The following is a 25,790-nucleotide window of genomic DNA, read 5'->3' on the forward strand; positions in this document are numbered from 1 at the left end:
GTACAATCTATAGACCACACTACAGCTATAGTACAATCTATAGACCACACTACAGCGATAGTACAATCTATAGACCACACTACAGCGATAGTACAATCTATAGACCGCACTACAGCGATAGTACAATCTATAGACCGCACTACAGCGATAGTACAATCTATAGACCGCACTACAGCGATAGTATAATCTATAGACCACACTACAGCGATAGTACAATCTATAGGCCGCACTACAGCTATAGTACAATCTATAGACCTCTCTACAGCTATAGTACAATCTATAGACCACACTACTGACACAGTACAATCTATGGACTGCACTACAACTATAGTACCATCTATAGACTACACTACAGCAACTCACCAAGGTTACTTCATCAGCACCTCCCTCCCCTGCAACCTCTACCACCAAGAAGGACAAGAGGAGCAATGCTGTGGGAACATCATCCCCTCCAAGTCATACACCATCCTGACTTGCACATATATCACCATTCCTCATCGTCGCTGGGTTAGAATTCTGAAAATTCCTACCTACGAACACTGTGGGAGCACCATCACCAGAAGGACTACAGCGGCTCAAGAAGGCCCACCACCAACTTCTGAAGGGCAATGAAAGTGGCCTTACCAGCATCTCCCACAACCCGGGAAGCTGCTCTAGGTGAATGGAGAATGACAAAGTTCTTGATGAGTAATGTTGTGCTCCGTCTTGTGAGGCTTGTAAATAGGGTTTTGTTTGAGGCACACAGTCCCTCAGTGTTCCAGAGTTCAGTTATCATTTCCATCCAATGAGGGGAGCTGCTAATGAGCCCAAGTACTATTGAGGGAGCTTTTGGATACCAGTGGCTTTCAAGGTGATTTTCTGTTTGTTGTGACGCACATATTGGATGTTTTGGAGGACAATGGAGTAAAGCAACAGGCTGGACTTTGCTCTCATGAGGAATGTGTGTGGCTTTTTATGAGGTCGCAAAACACCCTGAGGCTCAGGAGTCCCACTTATGTTTTTATTTGTTTTTGGGATGTAAGCATCACTGGCAAGGCCACATTTATTGCCCTGAGAAGGTGGTGGTGGGCCTTCTGTTCACGCTGCTGCAGAGTTTGTTCTACTGATGCTCCCACAATGGTGTTGGGTAGGAAATTCCAGGATTTCGACCCAGCGAAGATGAAGGAATGGCTATATACGTCCAAGTTATGATGGTGTGTGACTTGGAGGGGAACTTGGGGGTGATTGTGTTTCCATGACATTGCTGCCCTTGTCCATCGAGCCGAAGTGGCAAGGGGAGGCTTTCATTGATTTGTGTAAGTCTTTTGATCTGGTGTCTTATGCAACCCTCGTGAAGCAACTGGAAACCAAGGGCAAATCTTAGACTCTATCTGGGACCTGTGTCTGGTAGATAAGAGTCTCAGTGGGGTTGATTTTGAAGTGACTGCCTCCATCGGCGGCAGGAACAAACTGCTGCCTGTTATCTGGAATCAGTCGGGGGCTCAAACCACCTTCATGGTCGGGCCTCATTTAAATTCCATCGATGTGTAAGCACTGTTGTAATGTAGGAAATGCGGCAGCCAATTTGTGCACAGCAAGATCCCACAAACGACAATGTGATAATGACCAGATAACTTTTTTCTGTGATAGCGGTTGAGGGATAAATATTGGCCAGAACATTGGGTGGACCTGCCCCTGCTCTTATTCGAAATAGTGCCATGGGATCTTTTACATCCACCTGAGAGGGCAGACGGGGCCTCGGTTTAACGTCTCATCCGACAGAGGGCACCTCTGACAGTGCAGCACTCCCTCAGTACAGCACTGGCGTGTCAGCCTAGATTTTGTGCAGAGAAACAACCCGAATTGCAGAATGTGATCCCAAAACACTGGTAAAAATCCTGGAAACTGGTGTCATTAAAAAGTATAATAACTTATTAAATCACCTAAACGAGTGGCCCTGATCATAAGCCTTTAGTTAAGGTTCCTTTTGAGTTTTAGGTTGTTCTGAGATGTCAACTTTTAAAAAATTGTTCATCAGTTTTCCTCAATTTATATATTAATTCTCAGTATGTGGGCGTCGCTGGTAAGGCCGGCATTTATTGTGCATCCCTAGTTGTTCTTGAACTGAGTGACTTTCTAGGCTATTTCAGAGGGCAGATAAGAGTCAACCACGTTGGTGTGGGACTGGGGTCACATGTAGGCCAGGCTGGGTAAGGACGGCAGGTTTCCTTCCCTAAAAGACATTAGTGAACCAGTTGGGAATTTAGGACAATCCAACAGCTTCATGGTCACTTTTAGTCCAGATTTTTTAAAAAGTGAATTCAAATTCAGAAACTGCTATGGTGGGATTTGAACTCATGGTCTCTGGATTGTTAGTCCAGTAACATAAGCCACTACACTACCATATCTGGTCTCATATGTGATTCTGTTGTTCTGTAGCAAACATCTCTGGTGTTGGATAAACAGTACTTACAGCAGTGGGGACAGTGAGGGGAGTGTGTGACTTTGTCTGTTTATCATTCATCTAACTTGAAACATGACTCCTCCTAGGGGCATAAGTCCCTTTGCACTTTCCCATTGATCCTAACTCTCTTCATTTCTATTCAGACCCGTCTCTACCATCAACACCTGCCAGGTTCCCACCTCCTTTGACGTCAAAGCTCAACTACATGAACAGCACCTACCGAGTTATCCAGAAGCCTCTCACTTGGCTGGAAGCTGCCTGGCTCTGCGAGACTCGTAACGAGACCCTGGCCACTGTGGTGGACCCATACCATCAGGCCTTCCTTACACAGGTCATGAATAGCGTCCAACTCCCTCTCTGGATCGGACTATCTAATGAGGAGGTAACACCTGCTACAAAGGCTCTTTTATCAGATTGTATCACGTAGATCTGCAGTGTAAACTCATAATAGTCGCTTACTTTTTGTAAGTACCTTGAAGAATGATAAATACAACTAGAACCAATTTTTACTTTGCAACATGATTTTAGTTGCACTGATCTTGAGTATTTACAATCAATGAATTACACCACAGTTCTGTCACTGTAAGACGGGCAATAATAGTGTCTGTGACTTTTAATTGACAAAATTGTAATCATGTTGGTGCATTGGTCCCAATCCCAGGTTACACAGAAGTTGTAACAAGGAAACAGGCCATTCGGCCCAACCAATCCATGTTAGCGTTTACCTTCCACGCGAGCAAATAATTCTAATCACATTTAGCTGCCTTGTTCCCTTATCCTTCCAATCCCTTTTCATTCATGACGTAAGGGGTAATATTAACCTAACCCCTCCCAGCGAGAAACTGAAGGGATCAGATTGGCTGCCGGTTTTACACTCCTCCCAATTTTAACCACCTGTTGACGTCAATCAATTGGGCGGGGTGTAAACCGGGCGGAATGTAAAACAGGGGGAGGAGTAAAACAGGGGGAGGAGTAAAACAGGGGGAGGAGTAAACCGGGCGGTGTGTAAAACAGGGGGAGGAGTAAAACAGGGGGAGGAGTAAAACAGGGGGAGGAGTAAACCGGGCGGTGTGTAAAACAGGGGGAGGAGTAAAACAGGGGGAGGAGTAAAACAGGGGGAGGAGTAAAACAGGGGGAGGAGTAAACCGGGCGGTGTGTAAAACAGGGGGAGGAGTAAAACAGGGGGAGGAGTAAAACAGGGGGCGGAGTGTAAAACAGGGGGAGGAGTAAAACAGGGGGAGGAGTAAAACAGGGGGCGGAGTGTAAAACAGGGGGAGGAGTAAAACAGGGGGAGTGTAAACCAGGGGGAGGAGTAAAACAGGGGGAGTCTAAAACAGGGGGAGAGTAAAATGAGGGAAGTGTAAAACGGGCGGGGTGTAAAACATGCGGCTGATCAGATTCCACCAGCTTCCCGCCGGGCAGGTTAGGTTAAAATTACCCCCATGGTTTCTGCCTCAACCACTAACTCTGGAAGTGAATTCCACAGTCTCATAGCTCTGTGTGTGAAGAAGTTTCTCCTGACCTCTCTTCTAACATTTAATCTTGTATCAATGGCCCCTCATTCCTGACCCCTCAACTACTGGAAACACTCTGCTTCTATCTACCCTGTCCCATCCTTTCATAATTTTAAACATTTCTATCATATCACCCCGTAATTTGCATTTTTCTAATAAAAAAGGACCCAATTTTTCACATCCTTTTTCTTGTTTGTATTTCCTCATACCAGGCAGCCTCCCAGTGAATCTGCACTGTACCCTCCCTAAAGCATCAATATCCTTCCTATAATGTTGTCCCCAATACTGTACGCTGTACTCCAACTGAGGTCCTATTAAGGTTTTATATAGACTTATCACTACTTCTTGGCTTTTATATTCTAAACCTCTTGAGATAAAACCTAGAATTCTATTAGCTGTTTTAACAGTGTGGCCTTTAATGTCCTGTGAACCTGTTCCCCCCAATCCCTCTGCTCTTCCACAGCTCCGAGCCCACTTCCATTCACAGTATAATTACTGCTGTTATTTTTTTACCAAAATACATCACCTCACACTTACTGACATTGAATTTTATCTGCCACATTCTTTTGCCCATTTCCCCCAGTTTATCTCCATTGTCCATCCCAGGCTTAAACCAAGCGTGTCGTAGGTTCGTGGTTAGCAGGGCCACTGTGATTTCTTCTCGCTCAGAAACCAACATTTTCACTGCGTCCACAACCTTTTTAAGCAAAATTGCAGAACACAGGGAAGCAAATGTGCCCGGTGAGCGTAGAAAATCATGGGACATCTCACCGTGAGGCGGTGGGAAGAATCACGGGCCCCCGTGATTGGTGAGGGATGGGAATGCAGAGGTCAGAGTGCGAACTATAAATCTGCACCAGTGACCTGTCAGTAGGCCAATAAACCGTTGAAGTGTACGACTGCCCTCGAAATGGCCCAATTAAGCAAGGAACGAGCGGGGTGCACCAGGGCTGCAACCTTTACCACTGTGAGGGGGAAAGTGTTTGACTTTGCCTCGTGTGTGTAGTTTATCACACAGGCAGGGGGGTGTCACAAGGCAGTAACACATCTTACAACTCAAAACAAAATCATCACCCACAGCAACAAAGCTCAACTGGGATTGTTCCCCTTAGAGCAGAGAAGGTCAAGGGGAGATTTAATAGAGGGGTTCAATATTGTGAAGGGTTTTGATGGAGTAAATAAGGAGAAACTGTTTCCAGTGGCGGGAGAGTCAATAACCAGAGGACAGATTTAAGGTAATTGACAAAGAACCAGAGGGGAGATAAAGAGAATTTTTTTTACGCAGCGAGTTGTTATGATCTAGAAAGCACTGCCTGAAAGGGCGGTGGAAGCAGATTCAATAATAACTTTCAAAAGAGAATTGGATAAATACTGGAAAGGGAAAAATTTGCAGGGCTATGGGGAAAGAGCAGGGGAGTGGGACTAATTGGCTAGCTCTTTCAAAGAGACGGCACGGCCATGATGGGCCGAATGGCCTCCTTCTGTGCTGCAATATTCTATGATTCTATTATCTATACGGGCAGGAGTCCATTATTGTATTTTCAGCCCTGATGTTGTGGTTTTTTTCCCCCAGTGGTTGATGACTTGACAGACTGCAGCGGTCAGCAGGCTCCTGTAATCGATCGACGTGATTTGACTTGTTGTAATGTTAGCTTTTATCTTGCTGCATGCTGCTAGGGAATGGCACACGCTGTGTGTCTTGTACAGACCTTCACATGTCACAGGGTCCTGCTCCTTCAGTGATGGCTCCACGCGTTCCCACAGGCTCCCCGGGTCGATGGCGATGGCACCGGTTCACAATCGGGAGCTGACCTTGTGTGCTCACACACTACACACCACGCAGGAAGGTAATGTTAACCTAACTCGTCAGGCGGGAGCCCCACGGGATCGGGTGGAATGCCCATTTTACACTCCGCCCAATGTTCCTGTCCGTTGACTTCAATGGAAAGTGAAATCAGGCGGAGTGTAAAACCAGCTCCCGATCCTGTCAGTTCCCCGACGGGCGAGTTAAGTTAAAATTACCCCCACAGACTTTGCTCATTACTGACCCCTCACGGCTACAAACACAGTGTCAAGTCTCACAGGATTTGCCCCTTTTGCTCTAAAAATGCACCTTATAACGTTGATGTGTCTCAGTCTTCAAATTAAGCACAAGCCCCTTGAGGTTCCTGTGTGCATCGAACGCGGACCCTGTTTGTGAACGGTTACTTTGCTGATTTTAACTGAGACGTTAGCCTGATTGTCTTAACAGGTAAACGCGAATATTGCAGCTGCTCCTGGGCTCGTGGGTCTCACTCCTTATTTTGATCACAAATCTCACGCTTAGCATTTTGACATTTCTGACAGCTGTGTAAATAAAAAGCACCACAGGCTCCTCTCAACCGCAGTCAGAGTAAGTTGGCCCCCACCTGCTCAGTGTGCGGTGCAGCCAAGGGCTGGGATTGTCAGGGGTATCACCGAATCAGAGTGCATCCCACACAATGCTACATTTACTCCACTATTAATCATGACTTTTGTTCATTTCTCCCCTCTCTAGGGTTACCTACTCTGGTTGGACATATTCCTGGAGGTTTCATCAAATGTTCTCCCATCTCCAACCTGGTCAAACAGCCTTTTTTCCCATCCCCAATATTTTTATAACCAATAGATGCAAGTGTTCAAAGAAAATGGAAAAAACATTTAATTTTTTTTTAATGCCCCCGATGATGTTTCTCCCCGGTGTTGCTCACAGCAACGTCCAAGAGATTAATCTTCAATTTCTGGAGACTCCAGGACAATCCTGTAGAGTTGGCAATCCTACCCCTCTCGTAATCTCCTCACTCCATCCACTTTCTCCAACTATCGCTGTTCTCTAAGCAGATCAACTGCTGTGTCATCTCTCCTGTGGAACACCAGCCCTGGACGTTACATTCTGCAGCTCCCCAACAGAGGCGCGGTCAAAATCAGAAAGCCTGGAGCATAAAGGAGTGGGGTCGTGACTGCTCAATGGCTCCTGTTAAAGGGGTCTGTTCCAACCTTGCCTCTCCTCCATCACCCCTGTGCTCGCTGACCTGCACTGGCTCCTGGTCCAGCAATGCCTCAATTTTAAAATTCTCATCCTTGTTTTCAAATCCCTCCATGGCCTCGCCCCTCCCTATCTCTGTAACCTCCTCCAGCCCATCAATCCTCCGCGATCTCTGCGCTCCTCCAATTCTGGCCTCATCCGCATCCCCGATTTTCATCGCTCCACCGTTGGCGGCCGTGCCATCAGCTGCCCATGCCCCCAGCTCTGGAATTCCCTCCCTAAACCTCTCTGCCTCTCTACCTCTCTCTCCTCCTTTAAGACGCTCCTTAAAACCTACCACTTTGACCAAGCTTGTGGTCACCTGTCCTAATATCTCCTTATGTGGCTCGGTTTCAAATTTTGTTTGACAACACTCCTGTGAAGTGTTTTGGGACGCTTTTACTATGTTAAAGGCGCTATATAAATGCAAGTTGTTGTTGTTCCCTGCTTTCCTCTCTCTCTCTCTCTCTGGCCCATGTTTTCCCACCGCCTGTGCGCTCAGTAACGGCTGTGATTTTACGCAGGGAGCCAGGAAGTTCTCTTGGCTGGGCGGGGAGGAGTCGGATTACACCAACTGGCAGGACGGGGAGCCGCGTCAGGTCTCGGGCTGCGCTCACATGGACTTGGACGGGACGTGGCGAGCGTCCAACTGCGACACAAAGCTGAAGGGAGCAATCTGCAACGTGGCCGGAGGTAGGTTGAGTGGGGAATTCCACCTCCTGAGAGGGCGGGAGCCGGATGTTTTCTTCCTCTGCTCCCTCATCATGAGCGCCTCGTGTCTCTCAGCCACCATCACCTCTTCAGTATTTTGCTGGGACTTCAAACCAGCCACCCGTTGAGCTCAAGAGATAGAGCACAGGCACTGATTGGTGCGGTAATGGTGGCCACTCTACCCATACTCCTTAGCATGAGTGAAACTACCCTATAAAGGAATTAGTGTTTACACACTTTATTAAGGAGCATTGATGGGGAGAAGGTTCATTACAGAAAATGAAAAGGCAGAGAATATTAAACAAGATTCTTGTTTAACATTGTGTCATGTCATAAAATGTGCTGCTTGATGGCTTCTCGTTAGCCCTTGCTCCCTTCTATTTATAATAAACAGTCTGGCACAATTAAATAATTATTTCTGCTCAATCTAATAGAATTCATCCCCCATCCTCAATCATGTCAAATGCAAGTGAACGGCCTCCTCTGAGCCAGGGCTGTAGGTGGCGCTGATGCAGCACAATTATTGTTCTTCTGGCACTTGAACCCCTCTCGAAAGCTAAATGCAATATTGGTGGCACCGACATCCCCATCTACTGGTGGGAAGCCAGATTGCAGCATCAGCTCTGGGCACCTTGAACCTAATGCTCGGCTTGCTGTGTCATGTGTTTTCCCTCACTATCGAGGCAGGTCCAGGCCACTAAGTGAAAGGGTTCTAGTTCTCATGGGTGACTTTTACCTACACTGTTTGTGGCAGATGTTAGTTTTTAGATGTAGGGATGGACGTGAATTCACAGTATTTCCTTATTCTTCAGCGAGAGAAGGCTACTACATACCAGTGGCAACTCCAGCTTCCTGTCCTTCTCTCTCTTTCTTTCTCTCTCTCTATGTCTTTTGTTCTGTAATTCGTTCCTTCATCGTCGCTGGGTCAAAATCCTGGAACTCCCTTCCTAACAGCACTGTGGGAGAACCGTCACCACACGGACTGCAGCGGTTCAAGAAGGCGGCTCACCACCACCTTCTCAAGGGCAATTAGGGATGAGCAATAAATGCCGGCCTCGCCAGCGACGCCCACATCCCGAGAATGAATATTTTAAAAAAAATTCTTGTAATAGTGTTATGACACTGCACGCTCACATCCTGCCACACTTGATCACTGTGTGCAGTGAAAGAAACATTCTGTTATCCCGAATCAGATCACTAGCACGCGAGCAATGCATTGACTCACTCTCACCCTCCCACACCCCACCTTTCATCAGAACTGAAACTTCAGAGATAAACAGGCATTTTAGGAAGGTTGGAAAATAAAAGAAGGGAAGAGAGGAAATCAACACGCTGTTGCATTTTGCGTTTTAATTTCCCATCTGTGTTTGCAGCTCTCCTTGTCTCTGTTTTTCTCTATTTTCTCACCTTGTTTTGTTCCCCTGTTTTCACTATCTATGCTTCTCCACAGTCTTCCTATTCATCACCTCACCGATGATCTTTTGTATCATCTAACTGTCTTCTTCTCGGGGTTTGCAGCAATTCAATTCAGTCGCTCCCTCTCTGTGGTTGGCATATCTCTCTCTCCCCTCTTTTCTCTCTCTTTTTCCCACCTTGTTGAAACTTCTCTTTATCTCTCAGTTTTCAGTTCTATTGAAGGGTCACACACTGTGAAGGTCAATAACCCGCCTTTCCCCGTCACAGATGCTGACGGACCTGCTGTGTATTTCCGGCATGTTCCGTTCTTATTTCTTTATTTGTACTGTTTTTAGTGATGTTGGTTGAAGGATAAATATTGGCCAGGACACCGGAGAGAACTCCCCTGCTCTTCTTTGAAATCGTGCCATGGGATCTTTTACGTCCACCTGAGAGGGCAGACGGGGCCCTCGGTTTAACGTCTCATCCCAAAGCACCACAGGAGGAATGGAGTTGCTGGGTTAGGTGACCTAATGCAGACAAAGTCGGCATGTGGGAGAGCAGGGAAGCTGAACACTAGGGGGTGATTTTAAACCCCAAGAACGGGTGGGTTGGGGGCAGATGGGAATTGAAAATAGTTGTTTTTTTGGGTCACAACCGCAAAATATTCGGACTTTGCATTCCCAGTGGGAAGCCTGTACTTTTCCGTGCCGAGGTTAAACCCGGAAATAAAGCCGGGTTGCGGTCGCGACCCAAAAAACAATTGTTTTCAACTCCCACCCGCCCCCAACCCACCCGTTCTTGGGGGGTAAAATCACCCCCATGGATTGTCAAAGAGAGTGCAGGAAGCCATAGGCTGAACAGTTAGGCACGCACCACTAACATCCGCACGTGGGTGGTGAGGACGTGTGTTAATGTCAAGGCACCCGCTATGTTGTTGTGACACTGCGTATCTGCAGTTGAGAAAACAGAGACGAACAGTAGTGACACAAAATTTTGTTAAAATGTAAGCTTTGTACTGCGAATGATTACACGCTGAGATTCAGCACATTACTAACGGGAGTCTCGATATTTATTACACCTCCTGACATTCAGCCTGCTACTGGCATGAGATGAGTGAATTGCACTTCTCTAAAAAATAGAGGTATATTGCGGACCCAAAAAGTAGGCTTTTCCATCAGACGTATTTACAGATTGTAAGATGTCAAACGGACTCTTTCTGAGCTGAGCCCAGGAGCCAACTCAGGAACACTTCCACGTATCATCACTGTTCTGGTCTCCCCCACCAGAGGAAATAGTCTCTCTCTATCTACCCTATCAAATTCCCCCCCCCCCCGCCTCATATGAACTGAACTGTATTGAAAATGAAAGTAGAAAATAATGGAAATACACAATATACACAGACTCCCAGGCTGCTTGTGATCTTTGAGGCCTGGTGAATCCTTGTTTCATGTATATGTTGAATGCGAGGGGTTACAGTCCCTGTTCGATTCTTTAAGGGGGCTGTTGCTCAATTTCTGGCTCCACTTCACTCCGACCCTCCAGGATGAGTGCGGCCCATGGGGGGAGTTGCTCTGCCTGCCTCTGTTCCGCCGACTTCTCCGTGCCTGAGTGGCCTTGGAAAGGGAGCACACGGTGCCCGCAGGGACTGGAGTGTTTGGTGGACACCGGGAACGATATTGTGATTTAATGTTATGTTTCCCTTTGTTTTGTTCAAAGTTATTAAAGAGAAAGGGAAGAGACCAACATCGAGTCTCGACCCAAACTATTATCCTAACCCTGACCTTGCAGCAAACAACTGTGACATAGGGAGCCATAATTTGATGGGGATCAGGACCATCTCCTCTTCCGTAACTCCAGCTGGGGATTATATAAACTACCAGATATTGGCAAGAAAAACAGGACAAGAAGTAATAGAGAGCGTGAGCCAAATAGAAGCGGCAGGTCCCAGTACAACAGAAACTTGAGCAATAAGTGAGAATCTGAACACAGGGAAGGGTTGATCAGCCTCCTGCCTGCACCCCCTAACCTGCCTGTTCGCAGATGCTGATGGACCTGCTGCATAGTCCCAGCACTGTCGACTTTTATTTCCCATTTCCAGCGTTTGCATTATATTTCTTTTAAACACTTCATTGCATTGTGCCTGACAGATTAAAAATTTTTAATTCCGAATATTTCCGTGCCGTTCTGGAACGACGTACAATTTAATCCTCACAGCTCTGAGAAATGACTGAGTCAGTGCACACGTACCTTTTAGCTGGTGATAAGCTGTCTGAAAAGGACAGCAAGTGTTAGCAGTGTTCCAGCTAAATATTCTATCAACAAGGGCTGCCATTTTTTTTATAAGTGAAATCCAGAATGGATCTATTCTAAGGCTGGGCCTTTTGGGTACATCGTGGTCCACACACTTTTAAAGAAAGAACTTGTATTTATATATCATCTTTCACAACCTCAGGATATCCCAATGTGCTTTACAGCCAATTAAGTTCTTTTGAAGTGTAGTCACTATTGTAATGGAGGAAATACGGCAACCAATTTGCACACAGCAAGATCCCACAAACAGCAATGAGATAATGACCAGATAATCTGTTTTTTTTAGTGATATTGGTTGAGGGATAAATGTTGGCCAGGACATCGGTGAGAACCCGCCTGCTCTTCTTTGAATAGTGCCATGGGATCTTTTATGTCCACCCGTGAGGGCAGCTGGGGCCTCAGTTTAATGTCTCATCCGAAAGACGGCACCTCCGACAGTGCAGCACTCCTTCAGTACTGCACTGGAGTGTAAGCTTAGATTTTGTGCTCAAGTTTCTGGTGTGGGACTTGAACCACCAACCTTCCAATTCAGAGCAGAGCCTTGGAATGTTCTACGACATTAAAGGCGCTATATAAATGCAAATTGTTGTTGTTGAGCCACGGTGACACCTTTACTTAAGCCAATCAAAGCACAACAGCCACGCACACGACACGGGAGAATGGGCCAATGTTTGCAGGTTTGAACTCGTTAAATGCAGGGTTAACACCTTAGCAAGTGGAACGGCTGCATTGTTGCAGTTGCATTCTGATGTGCTTCTCGGCCTAGCGTTAGTCGTGACACACATCAGTGCCCTGTAGTAAGTTGCGCTGATCTGCGGATGCTACTAAAAAAAAGAGTAAGAATTAACTCTCTCAATGGATGGTCAGCGGGTGGGTACAGTAGCCTCTTAGTTATGGTAGTAAACTGGCAAACCAAAGGACATGAGTTCAAATCCCACCAGTGAAATTGAATTTAAATTAGACAGTTGAGGGGGTTTAGAAAGGTGAGGGGTGATCTAATCGAGGTATTTTATCTGATACAGGGATTCGATAGGGTAGATACTGTTGGCCAGGGGCTGCAGAAACTGTTGAGTTTATTCCGACCTGCTGACACACAGGCAAAAGCAACTTGGCCAACAATACAGAGAAACTATTTCCTCTGGTGGAGGAATCCAGAACAAGAGGGCACAATCTTAAAATTAGAGCTAGGTCGTTCAGGAGTGATCTCAGGAAATAATTTTTCACACAAAGGGAAGTACTAATCTGGAACTCTCTTCCCCCAAAAGGCTGTGGATGCTGGGAGTCAATTAAAATTTTCACGACTGAGATCGATAGGTTTTTATTAGGTGAGGGTATTAGGGGATACGGACCAAAGGCGGGGAGATGGATTTGATGTTCAAATCAGCCATGATCTAATAGAATGGCGGAACAGACTCGAGGGACTGAATGGCCTACTGCTGTTCCTATGTTCCAGTAAGCCTGGTCATTTGTAGGCTAGCACCAGTAAATGAACAGGCAGTCAGTGTACGAAGAGTAAATGAGCCCTTGTGATGTTTCTGCCTGCCGGATTCAGAATTTAACCTCCTGCTGCTGACGTGCCGAGTATTTTCTTCACAGACTCGTGGTCCAGCAAGTCAACTTTCACTGGAACTTGTCCAGACGGCCTGCAGGATTCTTCCTGGATCCCATTCCGTAATCACTGTTATACTTTCCACTTGGAGAAGAAAGCAACTCCCAAAGATGCAGCTAAGTTCTGTCAAAAAGGTACGTAAAATATATGATTAAATGATGGGGATAATAAAATCTCTGCAGGGGACACATTGTTCATCTTATAGAAACTGAGTGTCGTGGAACGCCTCAGACTGTGCTGTATATTTACAATGCTGGCTGCTCTACTTTGTACTCCTTTCCAAATTGTTTTTGAACAGTACATGGGGCCGAGATGCTATCCATTCTTGATGAGACTGAGAATGTGTTTATATGGGAACACCTACAGACGTATGAAAATGACACCAAAGGCGCCTGGCTGAGTCTCATGTACAACACAAAGGGTAAGTTTGTCTGGACACTGCAACATGGCAACTAGATAGAAGCAAAGCAATCTGTATTTATATATGGGTCATTCTCTAGTGGACATGGATCCTACAAGTAGTGTGGTTACAGCGAACACGGCATAGAAGATGACAGAAAGTACTGAATGCTAATCTTGCATCCATAAGCCTTGGGCCAGAAACCGCGCAGAGCAGCGAGGCAACGATCACCACAGCTCCTGCGAATTAAATTAATGAAAATACTTACTGCGGGCTCTGTGGCGTCGAATTGCTTGATTTTGAACTTTTAAAAAATTGTGCGCTATCAACGCAGCCTCTGAGCAGCGTGAGTTAACACGCATGGAAATATCTGTGAGGATAGAAGACACGCCCACAAAATCTGTCAGGACGAGAAGTCACGCCCACAAAGTCAGGTGTCATTACTCAAACAGGCAAGCAGACGTCATTCATTTAAAGTTAGTATTCTGGATGTCATTGTAAATAAAACAAATAAATAATTGAATTAAATTAAAGAGACAGAAGGGAAAAATAAAAAAATAATTTTAATTTTTTTAAATGACCAAAAACTATTAAAATATGAGACTTCACATTTTTAAAATTTAATTTTTAGTTGTTTTGCAATCATTAAGACTAACCATGCTTTTAAAACTTAGTTTAGACCTGGCATTTTTAAGCGTACCTTTTGATGGCGTAATTAATTACTTTCCAGCTGAGCAGATGAGCAAGTTGGCGATTTTTCAGTGATTTCACTGATTGCAGCGTGCGTTGCCTTTTAATTTGAAGCTGTCAAATCACCGGCGAACCAATAGGAGCAAGTTCACGATTTCCTCGTTTTAGTGCGCATATGTAAATGTGGGAGCTTACTCCTTCAATTCGCCATTAAAAACGGAGAGCGCTGTTGAGCTCCTCTGTTATTTCGGGAGCAATTTCTGGCCCCTTATTTCCTGTTGTCACGATTTTTGGTCAAACTTTTCTGTCAGTATTTACCAGTGCAATGTCAGCAGTTCCCAATCAGTTTTTCTATGTCAACTGTCACAATGTAGTTCCAGGTTCTGGCCCCTAGGTGGCTCAGTAGAGCAAGACTCTAAAATCTCTTTCCCAATTGTGCTGCCATCTTGAATATCAAAAACAAATGACTGCGGGTATGAGCACTTGCAATTTCTATATGCTCATTAAAATGAGCTGGAACACGATGCAGTTTTCTATTTTGGGGACCCAAGATCAGCATCAAGCACTAGCCATTCCTTTGGCTTCTCAGACTGTGTTCGGCAATTTAGAACCAACTGTAATATTGGCCTCTATCCACTGGGAGCTGGGTTGAGACTGCTCAAATTCATTTCATTAGGGTTGCCAACCCTCTAGGATTGTCCTGGAATCTCCACAAATTGAAGATTAGTCTCCTGGCCACTGCTGCGAGTAACTTCAGGGAGAAAAATCATAGGGACCTTAAAAAAAATTGTGTTTTTTTTTCATTTTCTTTGAACACTTTCATTATTAAGATATTGGAGATGAGAATAAAGGCTGTTTGACTGGGTGGGGCAGTTGAAGGTTGGAGGTCATGTGATGAAACCTCCAGGAATACGTCCAACCAGAGTTGGCAACCCTACTTCGGACCCTTCTAGCCATCAGAGGAGACTTTCGTCCTATCAATTGGTACCAACCCAAGTCACAGAGGGGAGAGGACAATGTGGGGGTAATGAGCAATTCCCTTATTTTGTACGTGGTCAAAACTCTTCCAGGAAGAGAGACTTTCAACACAAAACTAAGATTTATCTGATGTGGGAGACAACTGAGAGATCTGCTGCCAGGAAGAGAGAAAAAGAATCAAGGGTGCAATCTGGAGAAAGACCTTCATACAGTAGAGTGTGGGTGTATCATCTGTCCATGCAGAGCACCACTTTCTTAAAGGGACAGTGACTTCAGGAAGACTCCAACCCAGTGCAGAGCAGTGATTGGCAGTACTGTGCTGGACCATGCACACAGGATGGCCTGGAGGGGTAAAGAATTCCACTGGGTGCGTGTAGCGGGAATTTGCGTGCTCCCAGTCGGTGATCTTGTGTCAATTAAAGTTAATGGATGAAAATCATGGGCCGAGGGTGCGCAGTTTCCTGATATACCCCAGGAGTGGCTCGGAGGAGTTTTCTTCTTACAGAGTGAATATTGACACCACTATGTCAGCCAATGAGTTGGAGGCAGGGGCGGGACTTTGGTTTTAATTTACAGAATCTCCAAACTCATGACCGAAACTATAGCAAAACAGAGTCTCCCGATTACAGCAGGATTATTTCCCCAGCAAAGTGCAATGAGTGGAGGATAGTTACATAATACAAATTATGTGCGTAAAATCAATCTCAGTCACTCACAGCAGTGCACTCTTCAGGTGTGATTAACAGGGGAATTACCCAATCATCTCCATTCTGGCCAAGACTTATGGTGTCTCTATATGCAGCCTTGCTTTTATTAATTCTCGGGATATGGGCGTCACTGGCAAGGCTGGCGTTTATTGCTCATTCCTAGTTGCCCTTGAGAAGGTGATGGTGGGCCGCCTTCTTGAACCGCTGGAGTCCATGTGGTGAAAGTACTCCATATCAGAGGGCAGTTAAGAGTCAACCACATTGGTGTGAGGCTGGAGTCACATATAGGCCGGACCCAGGTAAGGACAGCAGGTTTCCTTCCCTACAGGACATTAGTTTTTACATCCTGATGTTTTAGGCTGAGTAAAAAATAAAGAACTTTCATTTATATAGTGCCTTTCACGACACCCCAAAGACGGGGCCTCGGTTTAAAATCTCACCTGAAGGACAGCACCTCTGACAATGCAGCACTCCCTCAGTACTGCACTCGAGCGTCAGATTAGATTTTGTGCTCACGTCTTTGGAGTGGGGCTTCAACTCACAGCCTTCATGGCCAGGATTTTAACTCGGAGCCAGGAAGGGGGCGGGGGAGGTGGAATCACAGACAGGAAACCTGGAAGTACAGGTTTCCTGGACATCCTTACGATTTTGACTGGCCTTAGTCAGAGCAAGGAAGAGGGTGTGATAAGGTAAGTCTTAGATTGTATGGATGGGGGGGGGGGCATGGGTGGGCAAGGGGGCATCGGGGGCATGGGTGGGCAAGGGGGCATCGGGGGCATGGGAGCATCAGTGGGCATGGGGGTCACCGAAAGTGGGGGGGGGGCAGTCATCAGAGGTTAGTCATGGGGGGGGGTGGGATCGGGCGTCAGTCACCGAGGGTCAGTCACTGAGGAGGGGGGGTCGGGATCGGGATCATGGCGGGGGTCCGCGATCGTTGGGGCGGGGGGTGGTCGTGATAGTTGGGGGGGTTGCAATCGTCGGGTGGGGGGAGGTCACGATCGTTGGGGCGGACCTGGGGGAAGCACTGCTGCTCCTCCGGGCCCACAAACTGTGCTTTAAAGGCTCTTACCTGCAGTTTCAGGCCTTCTCGCCTCCTCTCACATGGGGTGAAGGAGAAGGCCCGGGAATCCCAGCCCCCCGGGGTTGAAATCGCGAAACCTGAAAAAATGGAGACCCGCAGCCCCCTTGAAAGGTTTTAGTGACCAACCCGCCTCCTGAGAGCGGATTGGTTGCCTGCCCCATGTCCTGCCCCGGTGAACTGGCGGGTCTGAAATTGTTGCAATTTTGAATGCCCCCCACCTCGCCCACAACAAACCCATTTTTCCCTTTCAAAATGCTGCCCCATGAGTCAGAGGCGAGGCCTGAGGTCCATCGACATGAGGAATGTGCTCAGTCAGTGAGTGTCTGAACCACAACGAGCTGGAGCCGAATCCTATTCATTCCTGAATGGCAATACCTGCCAAATACTGTTTAAAAGAAAGGTTGTTTTTTGATATATAAAAACTGGATAGATCAGTGAGACATAAAAGTACAAAGACTTGCATTGAAAGCACTTCCCTATTGAGTCTCTTTTAAATTCTGATCTGTGACGATTAACATGGAGAAAAGTAATTAGTGCTTAAACAGCCGCCAGTTACAATGCACAAAACATCTGTGGATCGAAATGAAAAAACAATGGAGCAGGCCATAAAAATTTCCTAGAATTACAATTGGAAGGTTGAGAGTCCCTATTGGAAAAGCAGGTGTTCAGTCCGATGGCCATTTAATTACTGATCGATTTAACTAGCGGGCTTATCTTGTTTTGTGCAGGGCTCTCTCCCTGATGAGCTGAGGCTGTAAATTTTAACTTCATCAGTGGAATGTCACATTAGATGCTTTTAGTGACCGGACAATAAAGGGGAGAGATAGTAGAACTGTCAGTGACTTAGAATAATGGGACAAAGGGGACTTTTCATTCCCAGCTGGTTAACCCCTTCTTAGTTCAGTTCAGAACTGAGGCAGTGCTTCACTGACGAAGGTGCCGTCTTTCGGATAAGATGTCAAACCGTTAAGTCTGCCCTCTCAGGTGGACGTAAAAGATCCCACGGCCACTATTTCGAAGAAGAGCAGGGGGAGTTCTCCCTGGTGTCCTGACCATTATTTATCTCTCAACCAACATCACTAAAACAGATTATCTGGTCATTATCACATTGCTGTTTGTGGGATCTTGCTGTGCGCAAATTGGCTGCCATGTTTCCTACATTACAACAGTGACTACACTTCAAAAGTACTTCATTGGCTATAAAGCGTTTTGGGACATCCTGAGGTCATGAAAGGCGCTATATAAATGCAAGTTCTTTCTTTTTAACCGTTCTGTTATTTAATGTTTTTCCATATTCCTGCCTTCCTCTCCTGAAGACACTGACTCATGCTGGGATACAGACAGCCTTAAAGTACATTATTCCAAAGGCCTTTTCCATGCCTAAGCCCAGATGCTGAGCATCAGCTGGCTGCGAGGGGCATCGCAACTTAACCCTGGGTTTCTCTAATATTGATACGCAAACATTTTAAGGAAATGCCACTGGAGTTTTCTCCTCCTTAGCTCAGGAACGCTGAAACCAATCATTACTTACCCTATGAGCACCGCAGTTAAGATCATTTGACTCAGCTGAGACCAGGAATGTGGATCTGGATCTCCCTATTCTGTATTGAACAGTTACCACCACATGTAGTGCAGTGAATGTCTTCAATAAAATCTTTTTTCTCAAGTTGAAAGAGCAGTTACTGTAGTTAGTGTGGTTACCGTGCAGTGTAAGCAGTTAGTGTGGTTACCGTTCATTATAAGCAGTTACTGTAGTTAGTGTGATTACCATACAATGCAAGCGGTTACCATAGTTAGTGCGGTTACTATGCAGTGTAAGCAGTTACAGTAGTTAGTCCGGTTAACATGCAGTTTAACAGTTGCTGTAGTTAGTGCAGTTACCGTGAAGTTTAAGCAGTTACTGTAGTTAGTGCGGTTACTGTGAAGTTTAAGCAGTTACTGTAGTTAGTGCGGTTGCAGTTAGTGCGGTTACCGTAGTTAGTGAGGTTACAGTGCGGTATAAGCAGCTATTGTAGTTAGTGAGGTTACCGTGCGGTGTAAGCAGTTACTGTAGTTAGTGTGGTTGCAGTTAGTGCGGTTACCGTAGTTAGTGAGGTTACCGTGCGGTGTAAGCAGTTACTGTAGTTAGTGCAGTTATTGTGTAGTGTAAGCAGTTACTGGAGTTAAGTGTGGTTACCGTGTGGTGTAAGCGGTTACTGTCATTGATGAATCCTACGGAATAATCAGCTCTTCATTCCCTGTTGCTGTAGGTGGCTCACTTGTCTGGACTGATAAGACGGCCCTGAACTATTCAAACTGGGTTCGTGAAACTGAAAACATGAGTTTAATGAGTCCGAACACATGCTATTGGATCAACAGTAACACTGGCATCTGGGGAGTTGGCCCCTGTACCAGCATCACACTAGGCATCGTCTGCAAAATGCCAAGAGGTAAGAACTAAAAGGGAAGAGAATTTTTTTGACTAATAAAGACTGACGTTGCTCCAGGACAGGCAGACTCCTGGGCAGATGGACACAAGACCGTGCTCACAGCAGATGTTACAGTGTGTACACGGCAGTGGGAAGTGAATCTTTTTGTTGTTTTCTCTTGAGAAATTCTCCCCTCCTGTGGCTCATACTGCAGTATGGAACAAGAGGAGGCCATTCAGCCCCTACCATGGGTTCCATCCCTGCCCTCATCGAACATTCACATTTATATTGGTGCACTTTCCAGCAGGGGTCAATGGATTAGCAATGAGGAGCAGAAACCCTGGCTGGTTTCTGTCCCCCAATAGCCTGCATATACTGAGTCTGATTATTCTGCCATTGCCATGGTCCCAGCTGAGATCAGCTAAATCAACACAAACCAGGGATCGAACCTGGGATCTTCCTGATCTGAGTGACTGAGGACCACATCAGGTCGTTCATTTACAAAAGAGTCTCTTATGAACCCATCACCCTTTATTCTTTTTCACTGCATTCTCCTCTTGGTTCTTTTTAAGTCCACTCTGCAGAGATGTTATCTGAGACTAGATCATGTAAGGATGGCAAAGGACTCTTAAAATTTGAGCACTTCGTTACAGATGCAAAACAAGCTATTTTTCAACAAAGAAAGGCAGCCAGGGACTAACAACCAACTGCCAATCTACAGAGACAATTGTCCTCTAAGTGACCCCATGAAGTATTAAGTAAGGAAGTGTCCTTTCGTTGACCCAAGAAAGTGCCTATTTACAGCAATTAGACCATGTGACTTTGAAGGGTCCCTTAGAGTGACTTTAAGGTTCCGCCTTAGCAGCAGAATAATACGCGGTGTGCTACATGTTACGATGCTCTGGTCCGTACAACCAACCCGCCAAGGGACACCCTCGCCATTATTTTATTTTTACTGAGAAAAATACTGTATTGTATAACCTTGCTGTGATCCAATCCTTTCAACTTTACGGGGTAGTTTTGACTTTGTGCAATGGCGAGAGACCGGGTGATGGAGTCAGCAGCCCGTTTTCCATCTCTCCCAATTGAAGTCAATGGAAATAAAAATCGAGAGAGGTGTAAAACTGGCTGCCGACTCGCTCTCGCCCGTTTTACATTATCGCACAAAGTCAAAATCCCACACTGTCTTAGATAGAAGGCCAGCTTGTTAGTTCCTTCGTTGCCAACTAAGTTAACATTTTTTTTAAATTTCCCCACACAGTTCAAGAAACCAGTCTTGCTGTTTCCTGTAAGTAAAACTTTTCTGTTGCTCATTTGCACTTGAATGTGGTGACTCGATTATGAGGCATTATTTTCCTTCTCCTTGTCCGTGTTTGTTTTTGCAGCCGGCCTGCAGGGGCACACGTTAGACATCATCCTGTACGTGCTGGGCGCGTTGGTGCTGCTGGCTGTGGTTGTGGTCCTGCTGCTCCTGTATCGAAGGCGGGCAGCGTCGGGCTCCCGTCGGGGGGCCTTCGAGAGCGCGAGGTACAGCCGGACCTCCTCAACACCCAACGAATCCGTGGAGAAAAACATCCTGGTGTCAGACATGGAAATGAACGAACAGCAGGAATAACACTGGCACCTGCTCCTCTGTCTCTGTCTCTCTCTCTCTCTCTTTCGAGCAGTGTGGAAAACACAGACTGGTGTTCAGAACATAACGCAGGTCAGCACAGAGTCCCAGCACAATCTCACGTTGATACAGTTGAAACCGCTTAATGGGGACTTGCCTTTATAGGATATATTTCTCAGGCACCCAGTTATCTCCCTAAATATATTTACATCAATACTGGTAGAGTTTGCTTCAGAGGGATGATCTGACAAATGGGGCAATTTGTATCCACCAGGGCACCCCAATAAACAGGCTTCAACTGTGTTATAGACCTTTATACAGGAGCGTCTCTATGTAAAAGTGCACAATTCAAAGAATAAAATCGTCAGGCACCCACTGTGCCTGACGAACCTTCCCTCAGTTTCAGCATGGTAAAAATGTTGGCTGCAGTGTTTCCCCCAGTCTGTGCGCTGTTTTTGAGGCCCGCACGCCTCCACAGACGGGAAGGGAGGTGCGAGTGAACGGGATCTGGGTTGGAGTCAACACTGCCTTTGAAAGTGCTTCTGTGAGCAGCTCGAGACAGACATCCCGTGAGCAGCTGTTAACGTCCAGGTGACTCCAACCCAGAGCAGACCTTGAAAAGCTATTGATGCAGAGCAGCACACAGAGAATAGCCAGAGGTTGGCAGCAGAGCAATCGGAGAGGATGGGACATGTGCCCGATTAACACTGTGTGGGTTTGTACCTCCTCTGACCCAGCACTTGTTACCCACTTAACTTGTGTTTAAGATGATTAAAGGATTTAATAGATAGAGAGAAACTATTTCCTGTGGTGGGAGAGTCCAGAACAAGGGGCATAGCCTCAAAATTAGAGCTAGGCTGTTCAGAGGTGATGTCAGGAAGCACTTCACACAAAGGGTAGTGGAAATCTGGAACTCTTTCCCCCTGTTGAGGCTGGGGGTCAATTGAAAATTTCAAAACTGAGATTAGAAGGTATTGGGCAAAGGTATTAAGGGTTACGGAACCAAGGCCGGTAGATGGAGTTAAGATAGAGATCAGCTGTGATCTAATTGAATGGCGGAACAGGCTCGAAGGGCTGAATGGCCCATTCCTGTTCCTATGTTCCTAACTCACAATCAGAAAGTCAGGAGTTGAAAAGCCTGTTTTTAAAACATGTTTGAATAGTTGAGCGAATGTGATCGACACGATTGACCTGTTAGATGCGCTGGGGGAGGAAATGAGAGAAACAATGATATAGAGTAGTAGAATCATAGAAAGTTACAGCACAGAAGGAGGCTATTCAGCCCATCGTATCCATGCCGGCCGGAAAAGAGCTATCCAGCTTAATCCCACTTTCCAGCACTTGGCCTGTAGCCCTGTAGGTTACGGCACTTCAAGTGCACATCCAAGTACTTTTTAAATGAGTTGAGGGTTTCTGCCTCTACCACCCTTTCAGGCAGTGAGTTCCAGACCCCCACCACCCTCTGGGTGAAAAAGCTTCTCCTCAGCTCCCCTCTAATCCTTCTTCCAAATACTTTAAATCTATGCTCCCTGGTCACTGACCCCTCTGCTTAGGGAAATAGGTCCTCCCTATCCACTCTATCTAGTCCCGTCACAATTTTATTTACCTCAATTAAATCTCCCCTCAGTCTCCTTTATTCCAAAGAAAACAACCCCAACCTATCCAACCTTTTCTCATAGCTAAAATTCTCCAGCCCCGGCAACGTCCTCGTAAATCTCCTCTGTACCCTCTCTAATGCAATCATATCTTTCCTGTAATGTGGTGACCAGAACTGTATGCAGTACTCAAGCTGTGGGCTAACCAGTGTTTTATACAGTTCGAGCATAACCTCCCTGCTCTTATATTCTATGCCTCGGCTAATAAAGGAAAGTATCCTGTATGCCTTCTTAACCACATTATCTACTTGTCCTGCTATCTTCAGGGATCTGTGGACATGCACTCCAAGGTCCCTCACTTCCTCTACACCTCTCAGTATCCTCCCATTTATTGTGTATTCCCTTGCCTTGTTTGCCCTCCCCAAATGCATTACCTCACACTTCTCTGGATTGAATTCCATTTGCCACTTTTCTGCCCATTTGACCAATCCATTGATATCTTCCTGCAGTCGACAGCTTTCCTCCTCACTATCAACCGCATGGCCAATTTTTGTATCATCTGCAAACTTCTTGATCAAGCCCCCACATTCAAGTCCAAATCATTAATATATACCACAAAAAGCAAGGGACCTGGTACTGAGCCCTGCGGAACCCCACTGGAAACAGCCAGTGGTGTTGGGCAGTTATGGACATGTCTTAGATCCCAGATCTCAACAACGCTCCAGCTAGAGGAAGATGCAAGGAGAGGGAATATACCTTAAGTGATGATGTGGAGCAGAGATCAGAGAGAGATACTTGCCCGCATCAGATTGGATCGTTCGGAGGTTTCCCCTTCTGCCAAGTGCGGTTGCATTTATTAAATTTTAACTGCGCCTGTCAGGGTCAATCACTGATCACCGGATCGCACGCGTTCATCAGAAGGAAAAGTCCCACGCTTCCAACTTCCGAGGAAATATGTTGGTTGGGGGGGGGGGGCGGGAGAAAAACCTTCTTTGAGGGATGAGCTTGCGATCCCAGACAGGAGCATGAATCGGGGCTTCCAGGAAAGGGCACTCCGACCTCACAACGTTCCATCCACAAATTTTAATGGATGGAAAATGCTGGGGAGAAGGGGGATGTGTTCAAATCCCAAGTTATGTGCTCCCAGGGCGCAAAGCTCCATACCAGGAGCATGAGTTTCTAAAGTGACCCCTTATATTCCTGAGCTAGCACGCGGATAAAAAGTTAAAGAAGTGCAGTTAAACTGGTTACCTAACTTGTTCCAATATAAGCCTGGAAATGAGGCAACCAATAACCCATTTATTTTAAACTGGCTAACACCTCAGTTAAATTAGCAGACGATGAGGTGAAGCGTCATGTACTAATACCGTGCAGTGTCATATACTAATATCGTCAGGGCTGCGGTTGCTCTGGGTTTTTTTTATTGCATTTGAAACAAAATTTAAAACTTTTTAGGTACATTTAAATTTAAGGTTCCGTCACTTTATAATGTGCTGCTGCGACACTTATTGGGGGTGATTTTAAACCCCAAGAACGGGTGGGTTGGGGGCGGGTGGGAGTTGAAAATAGTTGTTTTTTGGGTCGTGACGGCAATCCGGCTTTATTTCCGGGTTTAACGTCAGCGTGTAAAAGTACAAGCTTCCCACTGGGAATGCAAAGTCCGAAAATTTTGCGGTTGTGACCCAAAGAAACAACTATTTTCAACTCCCACCAGCCCCCAACCCACCTGTTTTTGGGGTTTAAAATCACCCCCATAGTCTCTGATATATTGGATGTGATTGGGCAGCATAGTTATGATTGGAGGGATGGAGCAATTCTTGGCTGTTAAAGTTGGCGGGAGAGTGGGGGAGTATTCTGGATTGGGTCAGAGCCATCACCTTCATTGCAGGGTTTTGGAGCATCTTTCACTGGGCTGCCCAAAACCCTCTTACAGGGGTGTTGGGGGGCATTTGAGGTGTTCCTGCAGGAGAACTTTTGGTTTGGGTCTCTGGGGAAGGGGTTAGATTGCCTTTACGTTGGAAGCTGTAGCAAAGAATGATACTGGTAAAGGAAAGAATGTCGGGTCAGTGACGGGGAAAAGATGAGGGCAGTTTATAGCAGGGTTTGAGAGGACTTGTGGTAAGACGTCACAGTCAGCTAACACTGAGAGGGACGATAACACCAGTCAGTCAGGTAGTGAGTTTTGTAAGTCAGAGTGAAGGGAATTATACCATCACAAGAGCAGAATCTTTCATTTGACTTCTGCTGGAAGGGGGAGGATCCAAAACAATGAAACAAATGTCCCTGAATGTTAACATCATCCCACATTCCTCTGATCCGTGAAGATAAATCTTTCTGTTTTCTGATGTTCTTTCAGATGAAGGGATTGCAACACTGGAGACCAATATTTTTTCTATTTTGCATCCGATGCCAGTACCAGGAATTCTGTAGGGCACTTTATTGAAATAGTAAGCCATGCACAAAGCTACGAAGAGTCTCGATGACAATCAGACGATACGGGGGCGGGGTGGGGGGGGGGGGGTGGCGGGTGAAATTGGTCTGTGTCGGTAACGTGAAATGGGGTCACAGCGAGTCCTTGTTATACCGTGCCCGATCGATGTTAATGGGAAAGATAATCGGACGGGGTGTAAAATGGGCTACCGATTCGCTATGTGCCTGTTTATCGCTACTGGCGGAAGACCAATTTCACCCCACGATCCGTTCTGGGGGTCCAAGTATTCTTAGAATAAACTCCGCTACTTCTTCAGGGGGGGGGTGGGGAAATGAGAAGGGGATTTTAACCCTTCCCGTACTGAAAGTTATTTCAAGCTTTCGAAACATACACATTTATTTTGTGATAGAGGAGCTGCAAAAACTGACTTTCTGTCCATTTCTATCGCTGAGTATAACAGAATGCAGAGAAATTTGCCAAACAGGATTCTCAGAATAAAGTGTTTTTTTAAGTTCATGTTGTGAAGAGTTTTTATTTTGCCATTAACCCCCCCCCACCCATACTCTCAAAGGGTTAAAGTATAACACAGCCAGTCAGAGTTATGGGCAGTGGCTCCAATGGGGTTCGTCAAGGACATGGGATAGATTTTTGTCTCCACTTCCTGGGTGTTACGCAGAGAGGAAATTCTGGCAGGAGCATCACGTGCCCCTCGCAGAACCCACTCGATTTTACTTCCATTCATTTCAATTACTGGCCTGCAATCCTCCCTGCCAGAGTAACCAATCTGAAGCGAGTACCAGCACCTTCTCTGGGCCACTAGGGACGGGCAATAAATGCCAACCTCACCAGCGTCGCCCACA

General features: G+C 46.1%; 1 protein-coding gene across 1 annotated transcript in view; it reads left to right on the plus strand.

Moving 5' to 3' along the window:
- Positions 1 to 25,446, plus strand: part of mrc2 (mannose receptor, C-type 2) — a 252,001-nt gene extending 226,555 nt beyond the window's left edge. Inside the window, exons 24-30 of the mRNA XM_067969113.1 lie at positions 2,587 to 2,825; positions 7,525 to 7,693; positions 13,016 to 13,162; positions 13,327 to 13,449; positions 19,134 to 19,313; positions 20,554 to 20,580; positions 20,678 to 25,446. Coding sequence (XP_067825214.1) covers positions 2,587 to 2,825; positions 7,525 to 7,693; positions 13,016 to 13,162; positions 13,327 to 13,449; positions 19,134 to 19,313; positions 20,554 to 20,580; positions 20,678 to 20,907 — 1,115 coding nt within the window. The 3' untranslated portion in view covers positions 20,908 to 25,446. The remainder of the gene's footprint in view (positions 1 to 2,586; positions 2,826 to 7,524; positions 7,694 to 13,015; positions 13,163 to 13,326; positions 13,450 to 19,133; positions 19,314 to 20,553; positions 20,581 to 20,677) is intronic.
- The last annotated feature ends 344 nt before the right edge of the window (positions 25,447 to 25,790 follow it).

This window comes from Heptranchias perlo, chromosome 30, assembly GCF_035084215.1.
Source record: "Heptranchias perlo isolate sHepPer1 chromosome 30, sHepPer1.hap1, whole genome shotgun sequence".
NCBI lineage: Eukaryota > Metazoa > Chordata > Chondrichthyes > Hexanchiformes > Hexanchidae > Heptranchias > Heptranchias perlo.